We start from the raw sequence: 25,341 nt of genomic DNA on the forward strand, positions 1-25,341 counted from the left end.
TTTAACATGGTAAACTCATTTTATTGGACATCACACGTTAAAGATCCCTTGGCGGGCTCATAGTAAAAGGAATAACAGTCATATTTATATATAAGACGAATTTTACAACGACTCTTTAAGTTATGAAGAGTCAACAATAAGTAAAATATCTTTTTAATCTATCAACAACTGAAGGAACAGTTTCCATTTCTGACAAATCCCATCATGTTCGAGTAGCCTCATTTTAAAAACGAGGCCCGCATAATTTGAGAGTCTTGTTTCGCGATATTTGTACTGAGCCAAAATTAACATGGACATGGAAAAGGCTTGAGCTAGAGTTCTCATTGTCCATTGAAAGTCAGTGCGGCAACTCTAAACAACGTTACAACATTTTAGCTACAAGGAGCAGACATGTTTTCTGGTAAACTTTGTCGAATACCAATACCACATGAAATTTTCACGGTCAGGATTTATACAGAAAAGAAACCTGTTCAACTTATATATTTTTTCAGTTGGCTTTAAATCACATACACTGCTGGTCAGGTAGTAGTATAAGATACATGTAAGATATAGCTAAGATATGTGTTAAGCTAGCAAGCGGGCGGCCCTGAAATGACCATCATTTGTTGTGCAACATATTGCAGCAAGCAATCAGAGTGCATGCATTCCTTTCTCCTTTAGCTGGACTTCCTGGAACAACACTTAAGACTTAACCGGCTTTGCACATTCTTTTATGCCAATTGAAACTGGTTGCACATTTTCAATTTGACTTCTGATATCAGCCAGCCAGACGTTCTTACCCTGGTTTCATGACAATCATTCAAGAACCAAACAACTGTAATTGCTACTACAAAGCATACAGCATAGAAACAGCTCAGTAAATATGATTATAATAGTCAGGTCCAGTTGTTCAGAGAGCGAATACTCCATCCAGTGTGAAAGGTACTAGGAGGGAGGGGGAGGGGGTAAATCTACTCATACGACCCCCATACGCGACTAGATGATAACGTTCGCTCTTTGAAGCAGTTACTGGTGTAATATACTATCAATATACTATCATATACGGTTAACTGATATGAGGTAGGGGTACTCCTTAAACTAAGCGACAGCTCAGTACATAGGTGTTATGTGCCACCAAAGGCATTACATGTTTTTGAAATGTTTTTGGTCTAAAAAATGTGAGGGTGTAGATTTTGGAGTGAAGCGAAATAACTGTTTTATGCCCTCAGCCACATAACCCTTCACATAATTACAAAGAGTACCCCCTGGTGTACTAAGATAATCAAAGCTGTTGCCTAAGAAAAATTTCAACCAAAAGCTGAGAAGTAAGGAGCCCAACATGTGAAGTGTTGGGTGCTGCTGCAAAAAATTAAGGTGCCCGGAGCATTTTCTTGGGTGCCCCAGGCTACTGGGCACCTGTAAGGCAACAGCCTTGAATTAAAAATTTCTGCTTTTATAGGTGTCCCTCCAGAGTTAGTGCAAGTGTTTCATTGAAGTAGGCTCTATTACTAGCAACCAACTCCCACAACGGCAGAGACACCTACAATGAACACGGTAGGAATCAAGACAGACAGAAGACAACAGTTCAGTTGTCTTCACCATCACTACCACACCAACATGAAATATATAATAATGATATTTGCTATATCATACATAACAAATTATAACATCATTATTAATAGAAATCCTGCTTGAAGTCAAAACTTCACGACTTCAGAAGAGAAGCTTGTTAGAGTAATAAGAAGATGAATACTACGTCACTGCGTCAAGGCAGAATCAAACAAACAGCTACAATACACGCAGTGCTGAAATACTACTGCATCTAATCTACTGTCCCTCCTACATACAGTAAAATCATAATAGGGAGACTTAGAATCGCATTTACGGCAAACGTCAAACATCAGATTCACGTTTTTGTTTTGTTGAAAAAAAAAAAACTACATAGGGTAAATGAAAATAGTGCAAAACAATTCTGGCCTTTGATGCTAACGCAAAACTACTCAATCTTGCTAAGAACTGAAAACAGCGAGCGGTAAATGTACGATAAACATGGTCACATAGTGATTTCCGCCATTTGCCATTTGCCGTAACACAATAAATATTCTAAGTCTCTCCATTATTGTGTAAAATGCTACAGGTACTGAAAAAACAAGAAAACTCGTTGGGAAGCTAATTCTACAGCACTACAATATATCAACTATGGCAAAACAGTAAACCTAACAAATATTTCTGTATGCACTCAAGGAACTCACCACCAACCATAAAAAGATTGTACACTTGTTTAATTTTTTTCTTTCCAATTCAAACCATAACATTTGACTTATCTTAATTAAACTCCACACACTCAGAAATTTTTTCAGAACAAATACAGAAATAATTTACACAGATGTTATCAACTCAGTAATCCTAATCTCTTTAAAATTATCTTAATTTGCATTTTTTTTTTTTTTCAAATACTGATGTCCAAAGGGTGGTAACGAGTATTATGGATCAAATGAAGTATGTGATAGAATGAGAAGGTAAAATATTCTGGGTGCAGCCGTTATCTCTATTTAACCATTTAAGCCCTAACAGTGATCAGCATCAAATTTCATTACGCCTCAGCAAGAAAATTTATGTCCTCGTCACCATTTGTTGTGCATTTTTTTATGAAGCTAGTTGGAATAAAACATCAAGTCATTTTATTTTTGTTGCTTTGTTACTCGTGAAATGTGTGTTTCGCCAAGTAAAAAAATTCTAAGCAGAATTAAATACTGGTCCTTATTGGGCTTAAAGGGTTAACTGCACAATAACAAGGTGCTGAAGACACTAAACTCTTTGACTCTTAGTAGAGTATGTTAGGTGCAAATTTAGCATAGGATAACTACCCAAGACTACTATAGATTATTAACAATAAAAACACGAAAAAAGAGGAATCTTTAATAGTAAATACATCAAATTACTTGGACAATTTGACAACTGGCCTGCAGTTGTGAGAATTTGCACCAAAGATACTAAACCAAAACATACATGTACTTCAACTTCACAGTGCATAAAGTGTTAAATCATACCTATCAATAGGTTCTAAGCTTGCAGCAAGAGGATTTTTGAGTATACTAGACGTTCTAAGGTGGCATGTAGATCAAAATCTGCAAAAGCTAGTGTGTAAGCTAAGTTGGTGTATTAGGGCCATAGCTGATGTGCAATATACATGCTTCTATCAATGATTAAACCCAACAAAGTAAGAAGATAACCTTGCAAAAACTGGAAAAGGAATGTCTGGATATTCGTACCAAGAACTGGAATGCTAAAGTATACATGATTATTTAAATTTTTGTATCCAAATTTACATCAGGTATCAAACTATAGTCATGGGGTGTATTCATGGTTTATTCATTTAACAATATAGCCAGAACAAATTATGGCATACATGTGGTACCCCACAGGAATCCCATGGTTGATGGGAATTTACCTAAGCTTTTAATATTTTTCTAAAAGGCCAAATTGCTCTAAGGGCTAATGTATTTTTCAACTTCTGGATAATGGCCTAGTTGATCTTCCCATTGCTAATATTTTTTCATCATGCCCTCCCACTCAATAACACAGCCCTTGTCACGGACCAGTTCCTTCTGTAGTTTCCAAAAGTTAATTGTTTCAATCTACAACAGTATCCTACTGAACATATGTTTAAGGTTTAGGTATACATAATTATTACACTGAACACACGAAACCCAAAATCTCCAACTCATTATATAATTATGACACTGAACGCACAACCCCAGAATCTTCAACTCATATTATCATGACTCTGAACACTCATATAATTAATGTATGATTATTTTGCTGAGGAACCTTGAAAGCTATGCAGCTAAAGCCTAAAAAGATCTTTCATTGTCACTAATTCCATCTGATGGGTCCTAAATTTCCCCAAGGATACAGCTGTTAACAATGTTATGTCATACATGTAACATATTCAACCCTGGAGTCCAGGGGCTATTTATTTCTTTGTCCCTTTGAGAACAGAGAATAAGAAAGCTTGGGCTTAAACCTGGTATCCAACGGTTCTATTTCTAATATGCTTTGTACAATACAAGGTAGAGGTTCTGCTACACTCATCTGATGTACTTCAACTATAATTGCAAATTTCATGGTTGCATATTTGCCTATCTAGAAAGCTAGTGAAATAAAATGGTTCTTGAGTAAAACCACTGTTTTCTTTTCATTCGACATGTGAAGTCTACACAAAACTACTGGAAAAAACAGAAAGAATGCAAGTATCGGTTGGTGAAAAGGACTGATGATATTAAGTTGAAAAATGAAGGTCAAACATATGTTTTAGCTGTAACATGAGGGTTTTTTACCACTTTTCATATAAACTACCTGATACCAGATGGAAATTCTATTTTAAAATATTTGTTGCTTCTCTTTAAATGGTTTTAATAAAAGATTTAAAGACCCCGGCCCATTTCAATTCTGTGTTCTCATGATAATAGCTGATCTTTTGCACCTTGTAATGTCATTAGCTCATTCCCGCTACTAACCAAGATAATATCACATCAACAGCCAACGACAGCTACATCTTCAAAGGACAAGAAACTCTAAATGGCCCTTTAGCAAGATTGAAAGATTGTTCGAATGTGTTAATCAAATCTTCGTATTTCATTATATGCCCTCCTCAGTATTAAAGATAAAATTAATAGAAGCCAATCACCCCTGGACTCTGGTTCTAGTTTATATACATTTACAGTTAACTTCACAATTAACTCCTCACTAGTCCTCGTCATCACGAGTTCCAGCCAGCGGCACTTCCATGGGCGGCAGAGCTACACGGGACATTGACGGTGTCACTGAGCCTGGGGCAACACCCTCACCTGGTTTTGGAGCTGGTTTGCTGTACTTTAAAATGCCAAAATAGCGCAGGAGGGCAACAATAGGAACAAACAGGACAGAGGTGCAGATCAGCAACACAATCACTGCATATCCCCAGCCAGGATAATTTGTATCCACTGTTTTGGACTAAAAAAGCAAAGCGCAACGTCCAGTTCAAAATGAAACTCTCTTTGACTTAACAATACTAAACCAAGTCACAGCTTATACAGACAATTTAATATTACAGGGTTGCCACTAACCAGGAAAAAAGAATGTGCAAATTTTTACTTCTCAAGCAAAAAGTAATTATAACTGAACATTGAAGACAAATTCTTTGGTAGCTTTCAAAATGACGATTACACGTTTGCTAACTAGGAAACTCTTTTGCATAACTTGTGGCTAACAGGAAAAAAATATTCCCCGACTTTTCACTGATTTGGAGGTAGAATTGGTGACAAGAGCCATCAGTCAAGTTGTGCTAACCTCAGGGGGATGGAGGAGACTCCCACACAAAAAATCATACCTTTTAGAGGGTCGGGTGGGAGCGGGTTGGTTACAATTTTTAAGCTGCTAAACTGGCATCAGTTGTTTAGGCAACAGAAAAATAGCTCAAGGTCCATCAAAATCTAATTGATTGCATGATCACTGTGGTATGAAATCAACTGCATTATTCATGATCTTATCGTATCCTGAAGTTTCTTTTCTTACATTATACGCCTGATGGCGTACTGAATGCCGGCATCCTTTGCCAGCATCCACAAAAAACAGCAGAACCAACAAAGACTTTAGCAACAGAATGATTCCAATAATTAATAATTTTTCTGTTAAAGTATTCATGACAAGTCATTTTATTTCGGGGGAATTAAATTTTCTATAAAAAACTATCATGGTGTAGAACCTGATTGCACTTACATTAATTTCTAAGGAATAACCATGAGAAATCACTGATAACTTAATAATGCTACAGCAGTAATATTATGACACAAAACCCACACTTACGTTCACAGGATCCCAAGCGGAATACTGCATTGGGTTAATAGCCAGATTGACAAGACTGGCAATGAAGATGACAATGATGAGAACTGGTGAGACGTAACGCCAGCAAATCTTCCAGTACATATGTGGCCGGAAGCCAAGCATATACTGAATGTCGTCTTCAAACCTGTAAAACAATTTTAAAGAAAATAAACAGATGTTCAGCTGCCGGGCTCTCCCATTTCCCCCAAACAAAAAACATAAGTATTGATAATTAAAGTAAAGTTTCATTATTTATAATTAAACATACATGTATGGTGTTTGCTAACAACAATTAATTGAAGTCTACATGTATATTTAAATCTTTCAGACATGACATTGTTTAATGACAAATTGGCTTAAAACTTTTGTTAAATTTGTAACAATATGACTGTATATAGTTCCTGAGAAAAAATCAACCAACACCCCTCCCTCTGACCCTCACCCCCCCCCCCTACAAAAAAAAATGACACAGCAAATGCCAGGCACCAGAGAGGTACAGGGTCTTGATAGATATTTTCTGGCACAAAACAATTAGCTTGTACATGCATGCATGCAGATGAAGATTTTAGTGCTACTTCAGTTGATTCTTAAAGTGTCCAAATTTGATTAAAGTGTCAAATTCGATGTGAAGAACTTATTATATAACAAAAATGAATGCATAAACCACCGGATGGAAGTTTATTTGTATTTGTAAAGTGTAATAACTTTCACCTGAACTAAAAGGTTGATGTTCAACACAAGTAGAGAATGGGTCTGGAGCTGCTCACCTTTCAGTTGTATAGATGTAACTCACACCAACGAGTTCACAAAAGCCAATAAAGAGCAGCGGCAATGTGGCGCAGTAGTTGTCAAACATCTGGAGCCAGTACTGCCCAGAATGCTGGCAAAACAGTAATCCAACAAAGAAACAGAAGGCACAGATCATAGCTGCAAAGAAAATATCACCATGCCAAGGATTAAAATAATTTCACTACTGTCCAAAGGAGTTACAGCAATTTACTTAGCAACAAAGACTAACAATGGAACCATAATGACAATTTTTTTTCTGCCATTTTCCTTCTTTGCTGATTGTCATTTGTGGTCTAAGTGCCAGAAAAGTTGTCCTGTTTACTGTGGGTACTGTTGGCCGACGCTATCGACCGATGTATTGACTAAGTGTCAGTCGAGTATGGGTCGAGTATCAGTCGATACCTTGGCCAGTGTGTGTGTTGGCTGATATGGTTGAAGGCTCGTTGACACTCGGCTGATACCTTATTGATACTTTAACGATAGTATACCGATACATTACCAATACTCAGATAATCCCATTGTTAATAATTAACAATAATTATTGTCGGTGTAGACAAGGCAAATAAAATTCACAAATTCATTTAAAGCCACCAGCAACTACCTATGTTATGGTACCAACACAACGATACATGATAACATCATCGATAGATCACCAATTGTTGACCAATAGCTCACCGATAGTTCACCGATAGATCACCGACACTATCGACTGATACATCGACCCTCAAAAGTAAGATATCGACCGAGTAGCAGTTAAACTCGATTGACACTCGACCAATAATCAAACGATACTCTGCCAACCCTCAACCGAAACTCGGTATATATATCAGCCCAGTATTGACCAATCAGCAGCCTACGCTCAGCCAACATACATGTATTCAATCAAGTGTAGGTGGATATATCAGTCAACAGTGTCAGCCATAACTACCTACACCCTTATGCAGTATTAACATTGTACCTGAGCTATAAGTGAGTTTATGTGAAGCTTATTAATATATGACGACAATTTCATGGCAGATAGCAAGCAAAAGGTTAATTACATGTTTGTCACTAGCCATTGAATGCAATGATAAATCATCTCTGTCGTATGCTTGCAGGTTCTGTGACTGTTTCAAGCAGTTTTCAGTACATACCAGTCATGATCTCTTTCCTAAAAGGCACAATCTTCATGTCATAAAATGGGGTGATGACGCCCTCCAGTGTTCCAAACATACTTCCCAGACCAAGAGTCAACAACATGCAGAAAAACAGCACAGACCAGATCGGTGAGGCAGGCATCTTTACAATGGCCTCAGTGAAAGCAATGAAGGTCAGACCAGGACCAGATGCAGACTGAAAAACAAATTAAAACACAAAAGACAAAATGATTGAGTGAACACAGCGACACTACATGTACACTGTGAACAGTAAAAAGAAAAACTACTCCTCCAACGTTTTTGGGATGATAGCTGGACATTATTTTTTTCTTTATTCACCCTTTGTTGCCATGCACACTATTATATTGCTCTGATAGTGTTAACACCTTTTGATTGCTATGTTTTATATCAAGTGTGCATTTGGCAGGTTTTTACACCACGGATGAGCATGCAACTTTTACTAATGTGTACCCCCCAAGATCAGCAGCTTCTTTCTGTGCCTATTAGTGCTCCTTTGATCATTCTTGTTCTTAGTATAAGGGGGTTAGTTTCTAAAGAAACTGTGGTGCTGCGTCGGTGAGGAGTAGACATAAATGTTTGGTTTTATCAACAGAGTTAATAACTTAAGATAAATTGGCCACTGTAAAGAGATTCAAGTGCTGATGCTTCGAGCGTTAACCCCTCTTCAGAGCGAATCACTCGGTTGAAGGGTTAACGCTCCAAACATCAGCACTCAAATCTCTTTTTACGGTTGCCAATTTAAGTTATCAGCTCTGTTGATAAACCAAACATTCATTTTTGTTAGTTTGTTTGGTTTCCTACTTGTTTTCCAGAAGTTTTGGCCGAAGAAGGAAGAGCTTGATTTCAATCAATCACTCATTCACCCATAATTCAAAATACATCATTTAGGACTTCAAGTATCATTTAAGTGAGAAGGCTGCTGAGTGCATATGCCAGCAGGCGTAGAGGGAGTTGCCAATCCTGTTTACCACAATGCCAGTCTTTGCTTAGCACTTGCAATGATCAAGACATGAACGAAACTCAATCTCAAAGCTAATTAAATTGGCTAACCTAAGTGACGAATTAAACGGAGAAGATTTGCATGCAGAGTATGACTGCCCAATTGTGATAATTTGTTATTTGTCTATTACTTGCTCAAAAACCTTTTACAAAACACTACACCAAGAAAATTGTCAGTCCGTTTCACACAAGAAACTGAATTTCTACAAAGTACTGAACATTTAATTTATGACAGCATCATTACCTCTGACAGCCAATACTCCAAATCATGACATTTTTCTGTAACCAAGTCAGTTCCATTTGTGTCATTGAAGGCTCCCCAATAAGCCTGACAGTCATGTAGTGACTGAGTGGCCTAGAATGGAAGGGAAAATAATAAGTCTAAAAGAAAACATTGCAGATTCTGGGTTAAAGGGGAAGTACCATGCAAATTTGCTGTCATTTCAATTTACCGGTAGTTTACTCAGGGCTCTGTTGAAACTAGTTTATAGCTAAACTGGATTTCCCTTGAAAGACAATGAAATGACTAAAACATAAAAATTAATAATATATGGAGCACTCCCTCCCCTAAGCACAACACAAACCAAAAAGAGAAACTACATGTATTAGACTGATTATAAATCCCAGTAGCTAGCTAGTGTTTGCCAAATTGTATTCATTCACCTACAGGTACTGTTATTTAAGTTCCACAAGTTTTCCAATAACTGAGAACAAGAAAAAAAAAAAGCAGAATTTTCTAGGAGTTTTCCAGGTACCAAGAAAATTAAAATATTAATTTACATTTCCACGAGTTTTCCAGGATTTCCTGGAGTATTGCAAATCCAGATATTTCAAAACAAACCTTGAATCCAAGAATGCTGAAGATAACAATACTGGCAAAGATGGATGTTCCACAGTTGATCAGGGAGACCATAATGGCGTCCCGGTGGCAGTTGTTGTGTACTGGGTTGTAACTGGACATGGCGATCAGCCCTCCAAAGGCAACACTGAGGGAAAAGAAAATCTGAGTAGCAGCTTCCAGCCAGACTTGGGGATTGATCAGCTTTGAAAACTGCAAAACAAACATTGAAATAAAACTTATTAATTACCATTTTACCAAACCAATTAAACACAAATGTGACATATGTTCTGAAATGAAGGAAGAAATCAACTTTCTCTTCATTGTCTCAGATGATTCTTTGAAGCTAAGTACAGTCCGCTATATAAATTTTTAATATTATTATTATCATTATTACAGAAGGATTACCGGTACTTATTGTGAAATAATCATGAACAGTCCAAATTCTCATTTTTTGAACCTCATGTAGGAATTGCCTGTATGACTTAATTTTTAATAAGAAGAATTTAGTGGTTTTCAGTCAAGTGCCATAAGGCCAAACCAAAATTAATTACTCTACTTACCAATCACAACAGACGTAAACAATGCAGCAAACTAATCAGAATTCAATTAAAGCAAATACATGTGATCACTGAGTGCCAAGTGTGAGAAAACATGTTCAGGGAGAGCAAGCCTCGATTGGTTTAAATGCTTCTCATCAGTTGCATTACTTAGGCAAGTGATGCAAGGTTTGCTAAACAATCACTGCATGCACCATGCAAAATTATACTTAACAGAAAAATGCGCTATGTTATAGTAAAAAGTCATTCTAACCCATTCTACCGTAGGGAGGGGTATAATCAACTTCTCCTAACCTGAGGTTTAAACATATGTGCAACGCCAGCCCCAGCACCCTCCAGGCTCACTCCGCGCCCAAAGAAGATTGTCAGCACAATGTAAGGAAAGGTAGCAGTGAAGTACACAGCCTGAAAAATAAAGAAAATCAAATAAGTGTTAAAAGCTGACAAACTACAGTAACACTCTGTTAACTGGGTTTAAAAGGTAACTTACAAGAACCAACTTCTGTTTTACAGGCCCATAGCAGGGGGAGGGGCAAGGGGGGGGGGGGGGGCCTTGAGCCCCCCCAAAATTTTTTGGAAGTTAAAAAGAAATGTGCCCAAAAATATATAATTAAAACAAATTAATGTTGAATTCTGACGCTGCAAGTACCTTTTCACAACCTTTAATAGTCAGTTTAGTCTGTCAGTTTCCTTCCCTAACAGGCACTCCTATCTTGTGAATCGGAAATAACAATCAAAATGGATTGAAATCAACCAATCCGAAGCCGTGAAAGCTGTTGAAATAAACTACTTGTTTTCTAAGACATCCGCTCATTTTAAGCAAATACAAATGTCCTTAGTTTATAACAATTTAGTGTTCCCGCGTTGTCACATAAAAAAGTCACACAAATATGTCCTCAAGACCAGAGAAAAAAATTCTCCTGCAGTCGGACTCTTACTGCCTGATTCCAAATTTAAAAGAGAAAGAATAATTTGTCGTTGTTTGTCTACGTCCTCCTTCAAACGTGAAATTAGGAAACTTCACGTAGTAGTCCACGTTAAAGAAAAGGCAAAAACATGTACCTAAGAGTGTGATCCAGGTGCAAAGTTATTGTTTTACTTACTAAATCTACCATTTTTTTTATTTATTTATTTATTTATTTATTTTTTTTATGTTCTTGTTGCATCTTAAACTCCCAAATCATTCTTTTTTGGAGTGACGAGGTGAGGGGGTGGGGGGGGGGGGAGGTAGTTTTGTTTCACCATTTTGCTAAGCCCCCTCAGTTGTTTTAGCCTTGCTACGGGCCTGTTTTAACAAGCTTTTAACTATTTTTAGTTTGTGGAGTCATCACTTCTGGTTCATGTTAATGCTTTAAGCTACCTTATAGAGTAGTTTGAACATTCTGTAACAAATAAAATTGTAACAAAAGAGTCAATGATTAAGCACACCATTTTTATATTCAAAAACTACTACTGTACACAACTGTAATTGATCAGTAAAGTGAAGTGACCTGTCCAGTTCCAAAAAAAATCTATATCCCAGTACAGTTAGATAGTCAGTGACAAATCTGATGGGGAGTGGTATTGAAACTCTAAAGTATATAAAAGAAAACAAGCTAAATTTGAATTTGCAGAAGGGAGGGGACCAAACCAAAGAGAGGTAGGTTCACGAAGTAACATTTCTCTCAACAAATTTTCAGACAGGAAAAGTAAACAAACAAACAAAATTAAGTAAACAAGATACACTGGGGAGAATTTATGGTGTCCTGCACCTACCTTCCCAGCAGACTGAACTCCCCTCATCATGCACAGGAACACCACAGCCCAAGCCACCAACAGCACCAAGATAAGATGCCAAACTAGCCCACCACTCTCGTCAATGGTTGGGGTTGCATCAAGGGCTTTCCTGTACCAATAATACTGTGTCCGTCCAGCCTCCCTGCACTCCTCCAGAAAGGTACCATTGTCCAATGTGGGGCAGGCAGAATACGGCAGAGGGTCTTGGAATGATGCAAAGAGGTAATAAAAACACCAAGCGATGATCATGTTGTAGTACATCCCCACAAGCAGGCAGACAACAACGCAGGCATAGCCCAGACCACCGAGGTAAGGGTGTATGGCATTCCATACTCCAACAGATCCCTGTCGCAGACTCTGGCCAATTGCAAGCTCAAGGAAGAACAATGGAATGCCAAGAAGAAACAAGCTCAGGAAGTAGGGAATCAAAAAGGCACCTGCCAACATAAAACCAAACATTATTATGACATATAAAATTTGTGCTTGTTAAGATATTTGAATCAACACAAAGTGAATGAGAAGTTAATATAGTACTGTAGTTTGAGATGGAAAAAATCAACATGAAGCTATTTAGGGTATTAGGTACATTTCCAAATGACAAAAATCAGAGTGATCGTAAGAATCTTGAATTGTATTTTATCAAGGAAGAATATATGCTGATGATGCCACAGATGTTTTCTCCAAATACTCTTTAACAAAATAATGTAGAGAGAGACCTATTTATAACAGCGAGAATAAATTGCCGTATCATAAGCAACAGAAAGAAAGGTTTAGATGAGCTAAACAAAACAAGCTGCTGCTTTGCCAATATTTAACCTTCACCTAACTAATAAGAATAACAATCAAAATTTGGGTAGAAATCATATAAAATTAAGCAGACTGGGTTATATTATAAAACATGGACTAGAGCTCTATACATGTACTACGCAAAAAACACATAATGTTGACTGGGTATAATATGTCCTCAAGACCAGTCTAAAATGAGAGACAATGGATTGCAGACTGGAGACAAAAATGACAAATAGGATTTTTGTTTATCAGTATGATGTAAATAGTTTGTTTTTTTTTTTTTTTTGTTTTTTTTTTTATCAGGAAGAGCTTGGTTCATGTCTTAATGGTTTGGAGTCTTAAATGTCAGCCAGTCTTTCACTTATCACTTTGCAGTTAACAGAAAACTAGAGACATTGGAAAGAACCAGGCCAGTGTCTTAACTAGAACAAAAACAATACTATGTTGGATACTATGTACAGCTAGATTTTCAACAACAAGTGAATTGCATGATGACCTTCACACACACAAAATACCCTAACACTCTTCTTTGACATAATAGCTATTGTTTAAAATAATAACAGTCTCCTATCAGTCGAATCTTGTGAAGCACATCATATTCCAGAGATTGTTAACCTGTCAATGACTTAATAATGAATGGAAGCCACTTATCTAAACATTAAAAAAGTAGTTTGCAATTACTTGCACTAAAAAGAGAGAATGAGGAAAAGTTTCATTTCTCTTTATGTGACAGACTTTACACTCTTTCTATTTAATACTCATTTCCCTATGGAACAAATTAAACATGATTTCCAACAGGAAAATATTAAATAAAATTATTGTTTTTCCTTCCAAAAGCAAAACCAAATTTAAGAGAGGAGTGCTTTCTTATCTCAATCCTTAGCCAACAATGCTAATAAAATGCACCCCATGGCTATTATCGATTATTATCAAATAATAAATTAGTTCTTATTGTACAGTTCGTCAGGAGTTTAGAAATTCCTCTGTGTTTCACTCTTATCCTGCTTGCAGATAGCAAGAAACCCATAACAACTCAAAGAAGAACAAAACTATTTCAAAATTATTTGCCAAAATGAAAGTGTGTCTTGCAAAGACCAGTCACCCTTGGATGACTTGTCACAGACAACTACACTATGAATCATTCTTCAATGATGACAGAAATACTGTAAGAAGCAGAAGCATAGGTGATTTGCTTTTGGACAAAAGTTATCTAGTTTTTGTAACGTGCAACAAAATTTTATTCTTTCACCCAAGACAAGTTTTTTTATATATTTTTTTTTTTTTTATAAGATTTAACACTGATAAAACTGATTAGGTGAGAAAATCATATATGCCGTTTGTCTTCACTAACACGTAGGGACCAAATTCATTGGCTGGTGAGTGAGACGAACCCATAGACGAACCCATAGGGTAAATTAATTGCATTGTGAAAGATTTACTAAAAATTGTGAAATCGACTGTACTGATGCTTGGCTTTAGTAACGCCAGAATCAATGCGTGACATACAACAATATTCATCCGAATATTAATTCCTTAATTCCCGACGATCTTTCACCTAATATAAACTTTTCATTACAAAGTCATTTGTCTATGCAAAACTCCAAGTAGGCTGAAATGTAAACACTACAAAACTTTGAAGATCGAGCACGCAAAACTAACTTATCGATATCTAATGAAAACAAACGAAAAGGAAAACACAGATAAAGAAATTAGCTACTTTCAAGCAATATCTATATGCGCCCTCACCATGCCAAAACAAAACGTTCCACTCCAGATCTTGAGCAAAGAAGATATAGAGTTCATCATTCAATAAAAAATTAACCAAAATAAACACGAAGTAATTTGCACTACAAACGGGAGCGTACGTGTCGCGTAAAGGCATGATTTTTAAACAAAAGAAACTTTTTTTTGTTCTTTCTTTTTTTTTTCTCATTCTAAAAACAATAGCAACGTAAAAAGTAATAGACGCAAAATAAATACTGTAATAAGCTCAAGATGAAATGCGATATTACACCGAGAGCGTAGATTTCTTGTATACTGACACAGAGTACATTAATTAAACCCGCTTGGTTTTCAGTTTAAAGCGATATCCACTGCAAATTGGTCCCCAAAAAAATTGGCTGTCTAGCCTTGATCTAAAATGCTTCCAGAAAAAGGAGTCACAAGAAGCCCCCGCTAAGAAGGCAGGGAAAAACCGGGAAAATTGCACCAGGATGCGCGGAGAGATTAACCTCCGGGGTTAATCGGAAATTTAACCGCACTCATTTACTGGTTGGCGCTGTAAATGACCTCAAGCTAGAATACATTCAAATGCAAAATACCTCCACCGCTTTTCTGACAAAGGTACGGAAATCTCCAAACATTTCCGAGGCCGACCGCGAAACCTACGGTGGCCAGGATATACTCGATCTTGTTGCCCCATCCTCCACGATCGTTTTCCACAACCTCTACTTTTTCAGTGGCTTCGGCGGCTTTTTGCTCTGCGGTCGAGCTTTCTTCTTTAGCAGGAGAGACTGTCACATTCACGATGCCATCTTCAATAGATGCCGAAGCCATAGTTCAAGGAAACCAAACGCAGAGCAGACTGACCCTTGCTCACTTGCTTCGCTCGCGGTGGAAATGAAAACAAACACCTTCCTACTCCGAGCACGTGAAACGCTCAAATTTCAATATGCCACCGCTTTTCGTCACGGATAATTTGATACACACCCGATAACAAACCCCGTAGTGACAAACCAGCTCACTAAATCCTGGAATCCAAGAGCTGAGATTCAAAAATTGCACCTCAAAATAAGCTTACTAGAATGGTAAAAGTTTTGAATGAATGGCAAGCGAACCAAACAAACCGGCGGCCGAGCGACGTTATTGACACCTGTCGATCTTTCTGGCAGCTCTCGGAGCATTTATCAGTTTCGCGACCCTCCCCGACAAAAAAGTCAGATGTTCAAATAAATCTGAACATACTGATTTCGCAGCTCGTAATATATACACTTGGAATACGTTTACCTCAATCATTTGTTGTAGGGAAGACAGGAGCTTACAGAACAGAGAAACCAAGTTTAAGCTAAGGTCAGTGTAAAGGTCACGTTATTTTGCGGGGTTTTCCAGAACTTAGTTACGCTTCCTCTTCAAGTTCAAATTGTCTCGGTAAATAGAAGTTAATACACCGCAGAATTTAATTACCATATGACTTGGTCAGAGACAACTCTGACACATTTCTATTCTCTTTTTTCAAGGTGTATAAACTCTTAAAGAGTTTGCATCCCTTAACAATGTCCTATCTGATACTAAAGGCTGGGACAATTTGATCATCGATTGTTAAACGATCATATGTATGTATAGCAAGTCATGCCAATTGACTGCAATGGAATGGCACCAATTTCCGCCCGTTGGTTAGATTTTGCTAGTCTCTTTGTTTTGCAGGCTGAAAAACGGATTTTTTTCTGACGTGTGTTAGGAAACCCGGACAGCGCAAAGAAGGTATGCGAAATTAAATTACTGCCGTGTAAATAAAGTGAGTAAGATGTTTATCTTCTTAACGCCAAGGCGTGACATTCACAAAGCATTCTTTGTCTGACAAAATTAATGGCTGATTAATTAATTTCTTATCAAACTCTAAAACCTATACCACAATTAACAAGGTGCAAAATAAAACTCATGCTGTAAAATACTCCAAACAACAGGCATCAGAACGCCATTACATTGTAAGTAGCGCTCAGTAGCCTAGGGTTTCATTACATGTATTCGTTGAAAAGAGCAACCTTCTTTTATTGGTTCAACCCAGGAGATGTTGGGATGAAATTGCTGCAAAATATGTAAATAACCATTCAGCTTCTAAAATTAACGTACTGAAGTCTTCGACATTGTCCCAATTTGGAATCAGGCAAAATCGAACGTCGTCAAGTACAGCCATCGCAAAATAAAGTAGCCGCGAAAACTATTGAGGTTGCAAATTAGCCTTGCTGTTAAAAATATCGTATTATCCTTTAATGATTTACTGACTAGCGCAAAAAGACTGCAGCAAATTTCCTAAGAAAATTTGAAACGCTTTTATCAAACAGACATGTTTTAAAGAAGAAAATATTATGGCAATTGATTTACGCGCAACTTACCGGTGTATGTCAGCTCGGGATTCGGGACGGGAAAAGACACGGTAACAGCCAAATGATTTATGCCACATGGCGGTTCATTCTTTCCGGTCACATGGCATTTTAAGGACAAATATCATTTCGCGCGAAAATAATGGCGGGAAGAACAGGAAAATTGTAAACAAACGCACGTGATTGCCAGCATGAATCGTTCGAAGCCTGATCACCATTGCTACTGTTATGAATTCTCACATTTTCGTCATTTTAAGTGATTTTAAATGACATGTGTAAGATCGGGACTGTTGTAGACTAGAAAATTATTCAAGAGACTATTATTATTTTGAAAATGCATCTGTCTGATGATTTGGCATTATGCTAATACGAAGCGGCGACCAGAATTCGTCAAATATTGCTTTAAAATTTAACCTCAACCGAAGAGGCCTTGAAATGAAGTTTTCTAATGGAAATGAATAAAAATAAATACTCAATGATTTTATTATTATTATTTTTTGAGCGTGAATTCTCTTTTTTTTTGCGAGAAAATTCAACTAACGAAAACAAATCGAGCGAAGCTCTTTGTCTTCGCCGAGTCGATGTTTATATGTGACGTAGTACAAAATCGTCTGTTGAAAGTAGATCGTCTGGGAGTTTAATTTTTGTCGAAAGTGTACGGAACGTTTTCTTCAATAATTTTATCTTTCTTCGAAAACAAGGAATATTAAACAACCTATTTTCTGTCGTAGGCCATGAGAAATTTGCAAGTAACTGACGGCCCGAGTTTTGTTTATTCTTGTCTCTTGAGGAAGACGATGAACATGAAAATGAAAGAAAGATAAAAACAATTCACAGGAGACCACATTAGCTCCAAATCATTTGCAGTTCGAAAAATGTGATACTAAGAATACTCCCCTAAAAACACTATTTTCGTTTAATCGAGAATCACTCGGTTTGCCACCGATTTCCTTCATTGGCAAAATGTAAACACGGCACGATCTGAAACCGAACGAAACCACGTGTGATGATTTTTACGCAAAAATATTCTCGCGCAATAACGGGTCATCTACGAGTTGTAACTACAATTCACGGCACTGAATCAGTTTTCTTCAAAGCTGTTTCTTCTTTTTAGACCACAAATAAAGACAAAGCTCCAAGTAGACGAGCTATTGAAAGAATAAGGAAGAAATAAAGCGGTAAACACTTTACTCATGGCCAACCTAAACAAACGATAAGTAAAAGGAATAGCGTAAAAGTTACCTCCACCATTTTTCTGGCATAGGTATGGGAAACGCCAAACGTTTCCCAAACCCACGGCAAATCCAATCGCGGCAAGGATGAATTCGATCTGGTTTCCCCATTTTCCACGGTCAGTATCGGCCTCGTAAATTCGCACGGTAACGCCGTTACTCTCGATATCCGTTGTAGGATGTGGGTTATTTATCTCCTCAATTTCCTCGTTTTCCACGTTGAAGGAGATCTTCTTGGTGTCCGAATATTCGAGGTCATCTTCTTTGGCCATTTTTTCCCGACGCTAAACTCTTAGCTCAATGTTTATACTCTGAAACAAAACAGAATTGAATCGTAGTATTATTCATACGGCCGAGTCACGAGGATTATAAATATGGATGATATTGGCAAGGTTGGTCATTGTTACACCTACGCTGAGCTTTTATAACGCTCGTCAGTCTCTGAATTAGCCACGGTTTTGTCAGGTTAAGCAGGCAATATTTTGCACCAACGGCATCAAGACTCGCATAAGTGTTGGGGTAGCGTATGGACACAAGCGAAGAAAGCTTACCCCTAATACTAGAGTCTTTGCCATGCTTTTCATCGCTTATGAATACCGGTAAATAAGTAGACTGCTTTGTTCAAGCAACTACTTGACACATGAAAGTTTTATCCGTCAAGTGATTTTTTTCGTTTGAATAGATTTTTTTCGGTCCAGTTTGTGTTACCCTTTCCTTCTCTCTACTACGAGCTATTTCAGGTGACTGAGGTCTTCGCTATATTAATCAACCAATATATTTTAGTGACACTTCACTGCATCGATACTGAACTGTGTTCAAATAAGATACAACTGAAAGAACTCGGCTGGACGGAAGTTGTTTTGAAATCAAAACAGTGGTGCATGTTTCACGTTTCTTTCCCTCAGTAAATGGATGGATACAGAGGGTTGTTTATATTTCCCGGAATGGGCATGACATGATGGCTTCAAAATTAGTTAGCCAAGCTGTTTCCACGTTACGATCGCGAAACCAAGCGCACAAGTATTAAACGCCCACGTTCGCGCCAACAAAGCCGTGAAAGCGATGAATAAACAACCACCTTTTTTGGAAAATGCCCATATAAAAAGTGCTTCAAAGTGTAGAGGGAGATAACGCAGCAATCTTAAGGCTAACCTATCCGTGAACAAGGCTACAATTGTGGTATGTGGTGAGTATTCTGCTACAAACGCATAATTTTTGACGAATTTGAAGATTTTCTTGAATTCTTTTTCTCGCTTAATGAGACACTATTTCTTGTCGCGAATACGCGAAAGCGGCCTATTGAAACAAGGAAGACTTCCGGTTTAACTCTTGAATGTGAAAACTTAAAAGGAGTTTTCGACTTAAATGACTGACTTTCAAGTCATTTTTCGTTGTTTCTAGCGCGGCAGTGTGGGGTTACTACAGTGCAGTATACAACGTAATTATCGTGCGTTTTTGTTTTCCCTTGGAAATTTAGTTCCCAGGCCTATCAAGCGAGCCGAGCTGCTCGAGTCTTGGGACCAAGCGCGATATCAGCTCAATGGGTGACGTCACTTTTGCTCGCGCGCCAAAAGTCGACTGCTGCGCGGACGGGGCAAAGCCACCTTTGACTTCCTTGGACTCGTGGCCACAAAACCGGGAAAAAATGTGAGCGTGTAGACACTGAAACATTATCTCTTGTGAAAGCAAAATGGCATCTGTTTGTTTTCGTTTGGAGTGTGTCCAACCTAATCTCCAGCGTGTAACGGCTGGAGTCCAACATTGTTTCGACTACCGCTTCCTTTACCATGAAAGCCGAGTAGATAATGTGGATCAATAGGGTGATATCATTCTTTAAGCCTTTCGTTCTTGCATCATAATGTTAGCAGTGAATCCTCGCGGGATCCACCAAGTGAAACTGAAGACAAATCTTGTTTTAAAAGAGACATTGTGGTAAACAAGAAACCGGGGTCAAATTTTACAGTTTTAATGTTATCCTGTACAAATAATTTTTAGCTATTTTAGTTCTTTGATAGTTTTTAGCTGTTGATTACACAGGACCACACCAGCCATGCTGTAATTTATATCAAGTATAAATAAATGTTTATTTCAATTTCTTCGGCCACTGTTGATTGGTTGAGTTAATTTGAATAGTTGATATGGAAGACGAAACCCTTAGTGGTACTAATTAATAGAAGACATAAAGTTGATGGTTCACTTTCGACTGAGTACGTATATTTAAGTTGTCTTGTGTGGCGACATTCGAAGTATTTGTGGGACCAACCTAAATCCAAACTGAGCATAAAAGCACAACTAAAACCCACCTACAAAGAGTAATTAATTTATGTTTTCCAGCGAATTTAAAAGCCGGTTTGGCTTGTAAAGAATATTTGAATTGTTTAGACTAACGCGATAAAATAAACGTGACGCGACCGGCTTACCTTTTTGCGGGAATTTCCAACGAGGGCAATCCGAGAAATCCTGAGGAACTTATCGCAAGAACTGGGTGAATTAAATTGGCAAAGATCTGAGTTGCGCTTTTATTCAACGAACAGGCCCGTCTATTCACGCTAATGACCAGCTATGGCAAATCTACGATAAAATCGATTTTTTTAGTTGTTACAAGAGAAATTATTTGAACGTTTTCCAGAAGGGGTCATAACTTGAGTCTCTTTACTGAGAAAGTTTATTTCAAAGGTCATTTAGGTTTCCGTATTTAGAACTCGGTCGCCTTCCTTTGCCCGGTGGACTAAAGTTTTTCATTGAATTCGTTTCTTGTTGGCATTTCTCGTGATCGGCAGGAGATTAAACAATCTCAAACGGAATCAAAATAAATTTACGTTGAAATTTTAATAGCGTTTGTCTGCAAAGTTCTCACAAGGCTCTTTCCGGTTTCAACAATTTAGATGTTAAGCAGTCATCTGTGTACACAATAGGAAAAAATAAATCCTCTTAATTAAGAATTTAATCTCAAGTGGTCAGTGTACATAGCTAAAACTTAAAACTAAAATATTAAATTAAGATTTTTCATTTTGTAAACATGGTGCTGATATAATAAAGACATACACAATTTGGTCGTTTGTGAGATGAGCGAACATTTGAAATTCAAATTTTTAGGAATTTTGATTAAAAAATACACAAAGAAATAAGACCAAGAAACTTACTTGAATTGGCAAGTTAAACTTCGTTAGTAGCGATCAATAACACGTTAAAAATCATCTTTGACAACTTACCCTGATTGGCTGTCACGGTCGTGAAACAACGACGTCACGACGCGATGTCACGCTTTTGAGGTTTCCAAATCACGTTATAAAACATTTCGGTAGTTTTGTCTCTTTACAGAGAAAATATTTGGATGTTGACATGTCTTAACATAAATTTATTGAAGAACCACTCGAAAATCGAGTAAAAATAAAACGTGGCTTCCCACGGGTTTTTCTCTTGTGTTTAATAAATCGTGAGCTGGCTCTTTCATTGTTGTCTGAAAGCACGCGAAACTTGAGTGGAGGCTTTCAACCCCTTTGGCAAACTTCCCGACTCGTGGTGGTTAAGAACTGTTTCATTCAACGAACGATCCCTTCATCGTCAAGACGAAGCGTGTTTCGGATAACCAGGGAGAAACGATAATTGATTTAGGATTTTTTAGCAAGTACGCTTTAGTTTAATGTCGGAAGAACGACAAAAACTGGATCACTCAATTAAAATTTACACCTGTTACAAAGTCAGTGACAACAGCACTATCGCTCAGTAACAGACCGTAACATATACTCGACTCAGTTCTGCGATTGTCTTACCACCTACAGGGTTTTATGCAAGTGCGCAAGTCTCGAGAACTTTCTCTCGGCCCAAACAAGTTACAATCACTGCACATCTGAACAACTGAAATTTTTATTCAAACCGTTATCGATCGCAGGATCTTTCGATACTCGATGCATATATTACTAACAGCCAGATAAAAATCAAACCTCAATGACGGTTTCTATTTTGAGCAGACTTTAAAGTAAGAATTTCTTCTAATGTTACCGGCCCTCATTATGGTATATTTATTGGACACGCGAGAGTGTGAAATTTTTTCGTTCTATGTGCTGAGCTTTTTCAATGGAAATTACCATAGTAAATGCTTTGTTCCTTGCACGAGGACAGTGCACAGGTGTTTCAAAAGACCCTTTTCCCCCCCTTAGGTTATCAATATATAAATAAGGTGCATGAATAATCAGGATAATGGCATATTTTGACTATCCAAAGCGGGGGTCACGAAAGCTTTCCGCGGAAAGACTTTGATGTGGGTCATTCGTTTGTTGTATGCCCTCACCAATCACGTCGCGTGGCATGTACACCGGTGAATTCAATTTGTCTACTTGTAGTATCAAGAGAAATAACACCTTTATGCTCTCGCTGTCAATTAAACGCACTTCTTCAGTTTCGTTGGTTTCGTTCGTTCTTATTATTTTGTAGAACGACCTATAACTTTTAAACTTCACACACATTGCCCTGGATTAATATTTCATGTTCACTTCAAGTCCCTTTAAACTTCGCATACATTATTCCAGTTATTTACATATAAACACCAGACAAGTTCATTTCTTGTAGCCTGAAGTCCGGATGTGATTCAAGTCCGGATGTGATTCAGTATTATTGGTATTACACTGACTTTTAAGCTACTAAGGCAGCCTGCAACGTTGTTCTTGTTGTTACTGTTTGCAAACGGGCCAGTAGCTTAACGTTTGGAATATTTCAACTAAAAATAATCCTACAGTTGCCTTCATAAGCCTCAAAATAGGTGATTTTAACGACGACGTTTAATACTTTACTAAAACTACCAGAATCCTCCTCGCTTTTCCTTTCTTATTTAAATTTTGTAATCCAGGTGATATTTGTTGTCTAATCCCAGGGATTATTTTACATTATTAGTAATGTAATCCCAGGGATATTTTAGACAACAATATCCCTATTAAATTTGCAAGAGGAAACAAAATAAACTGAAGGAGTCTGGTAGTTGTAATAAATAGCACCAACGTGAAAATGACGGCCTATTCACTACTCCTAATTTAATAACCTTCTGTTTCAGCTCAGTTTGTACTGGATGTGATGCTGCAGATTTCTTAATGTTCTATAGCATTCTTTACATTGTACACAAAGCGCTCTACGCTGTTTCTAACCAACTTATGTTTTAGTTAGCTAGGAAATAAAAGATTCTCATCTCCGAGAATTCATTCTCTGAGCCCACAGTCTAATATCATATGTGAATGCAGTTGCTAAGTAACAGACCTCGTGGCTAGTAGTGGCTGTAAGGCAGACAGGAGAACTTTCGTGCCAGCTAACGATTGGGTTATAAGAATTGAGACGTCTGCAAGGATCGTTCAAAACCCGCCTTTCTTTCGATTACCGTTAAATAAATTAAGCACTTTCGAAGGTATAGCATTTTATGCAAATTGATATACAAGCCTCGTGGAAAGTGATAGAAAGTGTCTTTCCTTTGCGTTTTAGTCTTTACTAGTAATTATTCCGTTTAATTTTGCGATTGCAATAAGTTTAGAATTCGACGCTGTAGTCGATTCTACAATCCGGGTATCAGTGGTGAGCCGCCATTTAAAAAGCCTTTTTGTCTTCTCAAGTACGACGTTTCTTTTATATTGAACGCAAATGTGATGTGTGTATTGTTGTAGTACAATAACATGTTCGAACATTTTCACTCATTCGTTTGTGTCGACGGAGGATTATAACTAAAACGTCCCAAGTTTAAGTTATTATCAGAAACTGAATTTGATGGAGAAGTGACAGCCATTTCGACTGAGAAAAACTGACAGCTTGTGATAGCTTTGTTAAGAGCACGTTATAAATGTTTTGAAATTGTAATACTCTTGGGAGAGCTCTTACTTAAGCTTACCAACACAAAGGTTGTGCAATAAACAGCTTCATGTTTTGAAATATGGCCTCAACATATGTTTTTACAAGTTGTAAAAATGCGGCAGCTCTTGAGCGTGGATGTTTTGCTTGGCTAAGTTAAAAGTCAAGCGGAAGTTTTAATTATTTTCGATAACTTTGAATCTTGATTTCCTTTAGTGAGCGAACCCTTCACTGTATAAATGGACAGCAAGCTAAACATGGATTATTGCAAGTCAGAAGGGTTTTAACGTTAATTTTCCTTGTTAATTGAAGTTATTACATGAAATAGCTTCCTAGTGCGAAAAGGCATCAAAAGTTGACGGTTCTTTTTCTTTTGGAGGTAATTAATGTTTAACTCATTGCGAAACTCCACCGTGTTTACATGTGATCGAGCAAAGGCGCGAAACGGCTTGATGATCGCTTTGCTGCGAGAATCACAACAAATCTCAGATTTTTTTAGTCTAGAAACACGCAAAATTACTCTACTGAATTAGAAAAAGTTCAATCTTTCAACAGGACAAGGTTTATCATATTTCTTCGAGTTTCGGTTTTTTACTCCGCTGTTTATCATTGTGTTTAAACCCGCAGTGGCCGTGCGTTTGAATGAGTTCGAAAACTCATCGATTCCCTCTAAGCGGCGGTTGGCGCTTTGTAATCTATCACAAAAATCGATTATCGAGTATACAAATGCCATCTTAACTATACAAAACGACTGTAACATACCGACAAAAGAGATCCAAAGCAAAGCCCCAACAAGTCGTCGCGTATACCACGTGGAATACTACAAATCGATATGTCCTTCCAGACTCTAATTTTCATAAATTTACCATCAAACGTGCTAAACGAACCGGGAACGAGCCAGCCAATCAGCGCCCTTGTACTTCTTTAGCCCCATAATTCCAATTCCTCGTTCTGTTTCCATTGCGCAAGTTAATTGGGCCTTGGACTTGCCGTCAGACAGGTTTTTCCTGTATAAATCCTATCTACATTTTGTTTCCGTTTTCGTTTTTTTGACAGGCGCATTTGTTTTGCCAAATTATGAATATTTGTACGTTAAAAACGCGTGGACCGATACCGTTCACCTTTAACCATTGGCCTTTGTTTGTAATAATTGTTCAAGAGGACGGGGGTACCTTTCAGAACGTTGACTGATTTATTAGTGCCTTTACAGTAAGAAAAAAAATTTGCTTCCGTTTATCACATACTGGGCAATCTTGAGGCGAAAGTTTTCCTCACCAGGCACCGTTGTTAAATTTCATTTCAGTTGCGCTTTCATGGGACTAGTTCCTAATGTCAATTTGTTTTAAATAAATGTCATTTCTTCATTCACGCATAACAAATTATTTGATATAATGGTTTTATTTTCATTTAGCGGCACCGGTTCGAAAATGA

General features: G+C 37.6%; 1 protein-coding gene and 2 long non-coding RNA genes across 5 annotated transcripts in view; 2 read left to right on the forward strand and 1 right to left on the reverse strand.

Moving 5' to 3' along the window:
• On the reverse strand, positions 1 to 24,801 carry LOC146462036 (sodium-dependent neutral amino acid transporter B(0)AT3-like). 3 transcript variants are annotated; one of them, XM_085086121.1, is made up of 10 exons: positions 24,673 to 24,801; positions 18,095 to 18,395; positions 11,943 to 12,400; positions 10,482 to 10,592; positions 9,631 to 9,840; positions 9,034 to 9,144; positions 7,767 to 7,965; positions 6,612 to 6,771; positions 5,827 to 5,989; positions 1 to 4,974 (listed from the first exon to the last, which is right to left on the reverse strand). In XM_085086121.1, the coding sequence occupies exons 2-10, from the start codon at positions 18,354 to 18,356 to the stop codon at positions 4,729 to 4,731; spliced, it is 1,920 nt and encodes a 639-aa protein (XP_084942247.1). In that variant the 5' UTR covers positions 18,357 to 18,395; positions 24,673 to 24,801; the 3' UTR covers positions 1 to 4,728. The 3 variants fall into 3 exon arrangements, with proteins under 3 accessions (XP_084942247.1, XP_084942246.1, XP_084942248.1); XM_085086120.1 differs by lacking the exon at positions 24,673 to 24,801 and adding an exon at positions 20,505 to 20,662; XM_085086122.1 differs by lacking the exons at positions 18,095 to 18,395; positions 24,673 to 24,801 and adding an exon at positions 15,074 to 15,452.
• The window catches only part of LOC146462037 (uncharacterized), a 12,224-nt gene continuing 2,583 nt past the window's right edge, over positions 15,701 to 25,341 (forward strand). The window contains exons 1-2 of the long non-coding RNA XR_014857251.1: positions 15,701 to 15,821; positions 16,176 to 16,232. This is a non-coding gene — a long non-coding RNA (uncharacterized LOC146462037). The remainder of the gene's footprint in view (positions 15,822 to 16,175; positions 16,233 to 25,341) is intronic.
• Positions 18,437 to 20,179, forward strand: LOC146462038 (uncharacterized). Its single transcript, XR_014857254.1, has 2 exons — positions 18,437 to 19,270; positions 19,562 to 20,179. It is a non-coding gene; the product is annotated as an uncharacterized LOC146462038 (long non-coding RNA).

This window comes from Pavona decussata, unplaced genomic scaffold, assembly GCF_977016875.1.
Source record: "Pavona decussata unplaced genomic scaffold, jaPavDecu1.1 SCAFFOLD_192, whole genome shotgun sequence".
NCBI classification, from domain to species: Eukaryota; Metazoa; Cnidaria; class Anthozoa; order Scleractinia; family Agariciidae; genus Pavona; species Pavona decussata.

What these genes read in the sequence shown, in the direction of transcription:
- LOC146462036 (XM_085086121.1), bottom strand. Translation starts at nt 18,356, where the DNA reads ATGGCCAAAGAAGATGACCTCGAATATTCGGACACCAAGAAGATCTCC. An exon ending in GAGTTCAGTCTGCTGGGAAG is followed by an intron (nt 10,593 to 11,942) that starts GTAGGTGCAGGA and finishes TTTATTTTTCAG; the next exon opens with GCTGTGTACTTCACTGCTAC. An exon ending in CACATATGTTTAAACCTCAG is followed by an intron (nt 9,841 to 10,481) that starts GTTAGGAGAAGT and finishes TTTGTTTTGCAG; the next exon opens with TTTTCAAAGCTGATCAATCC.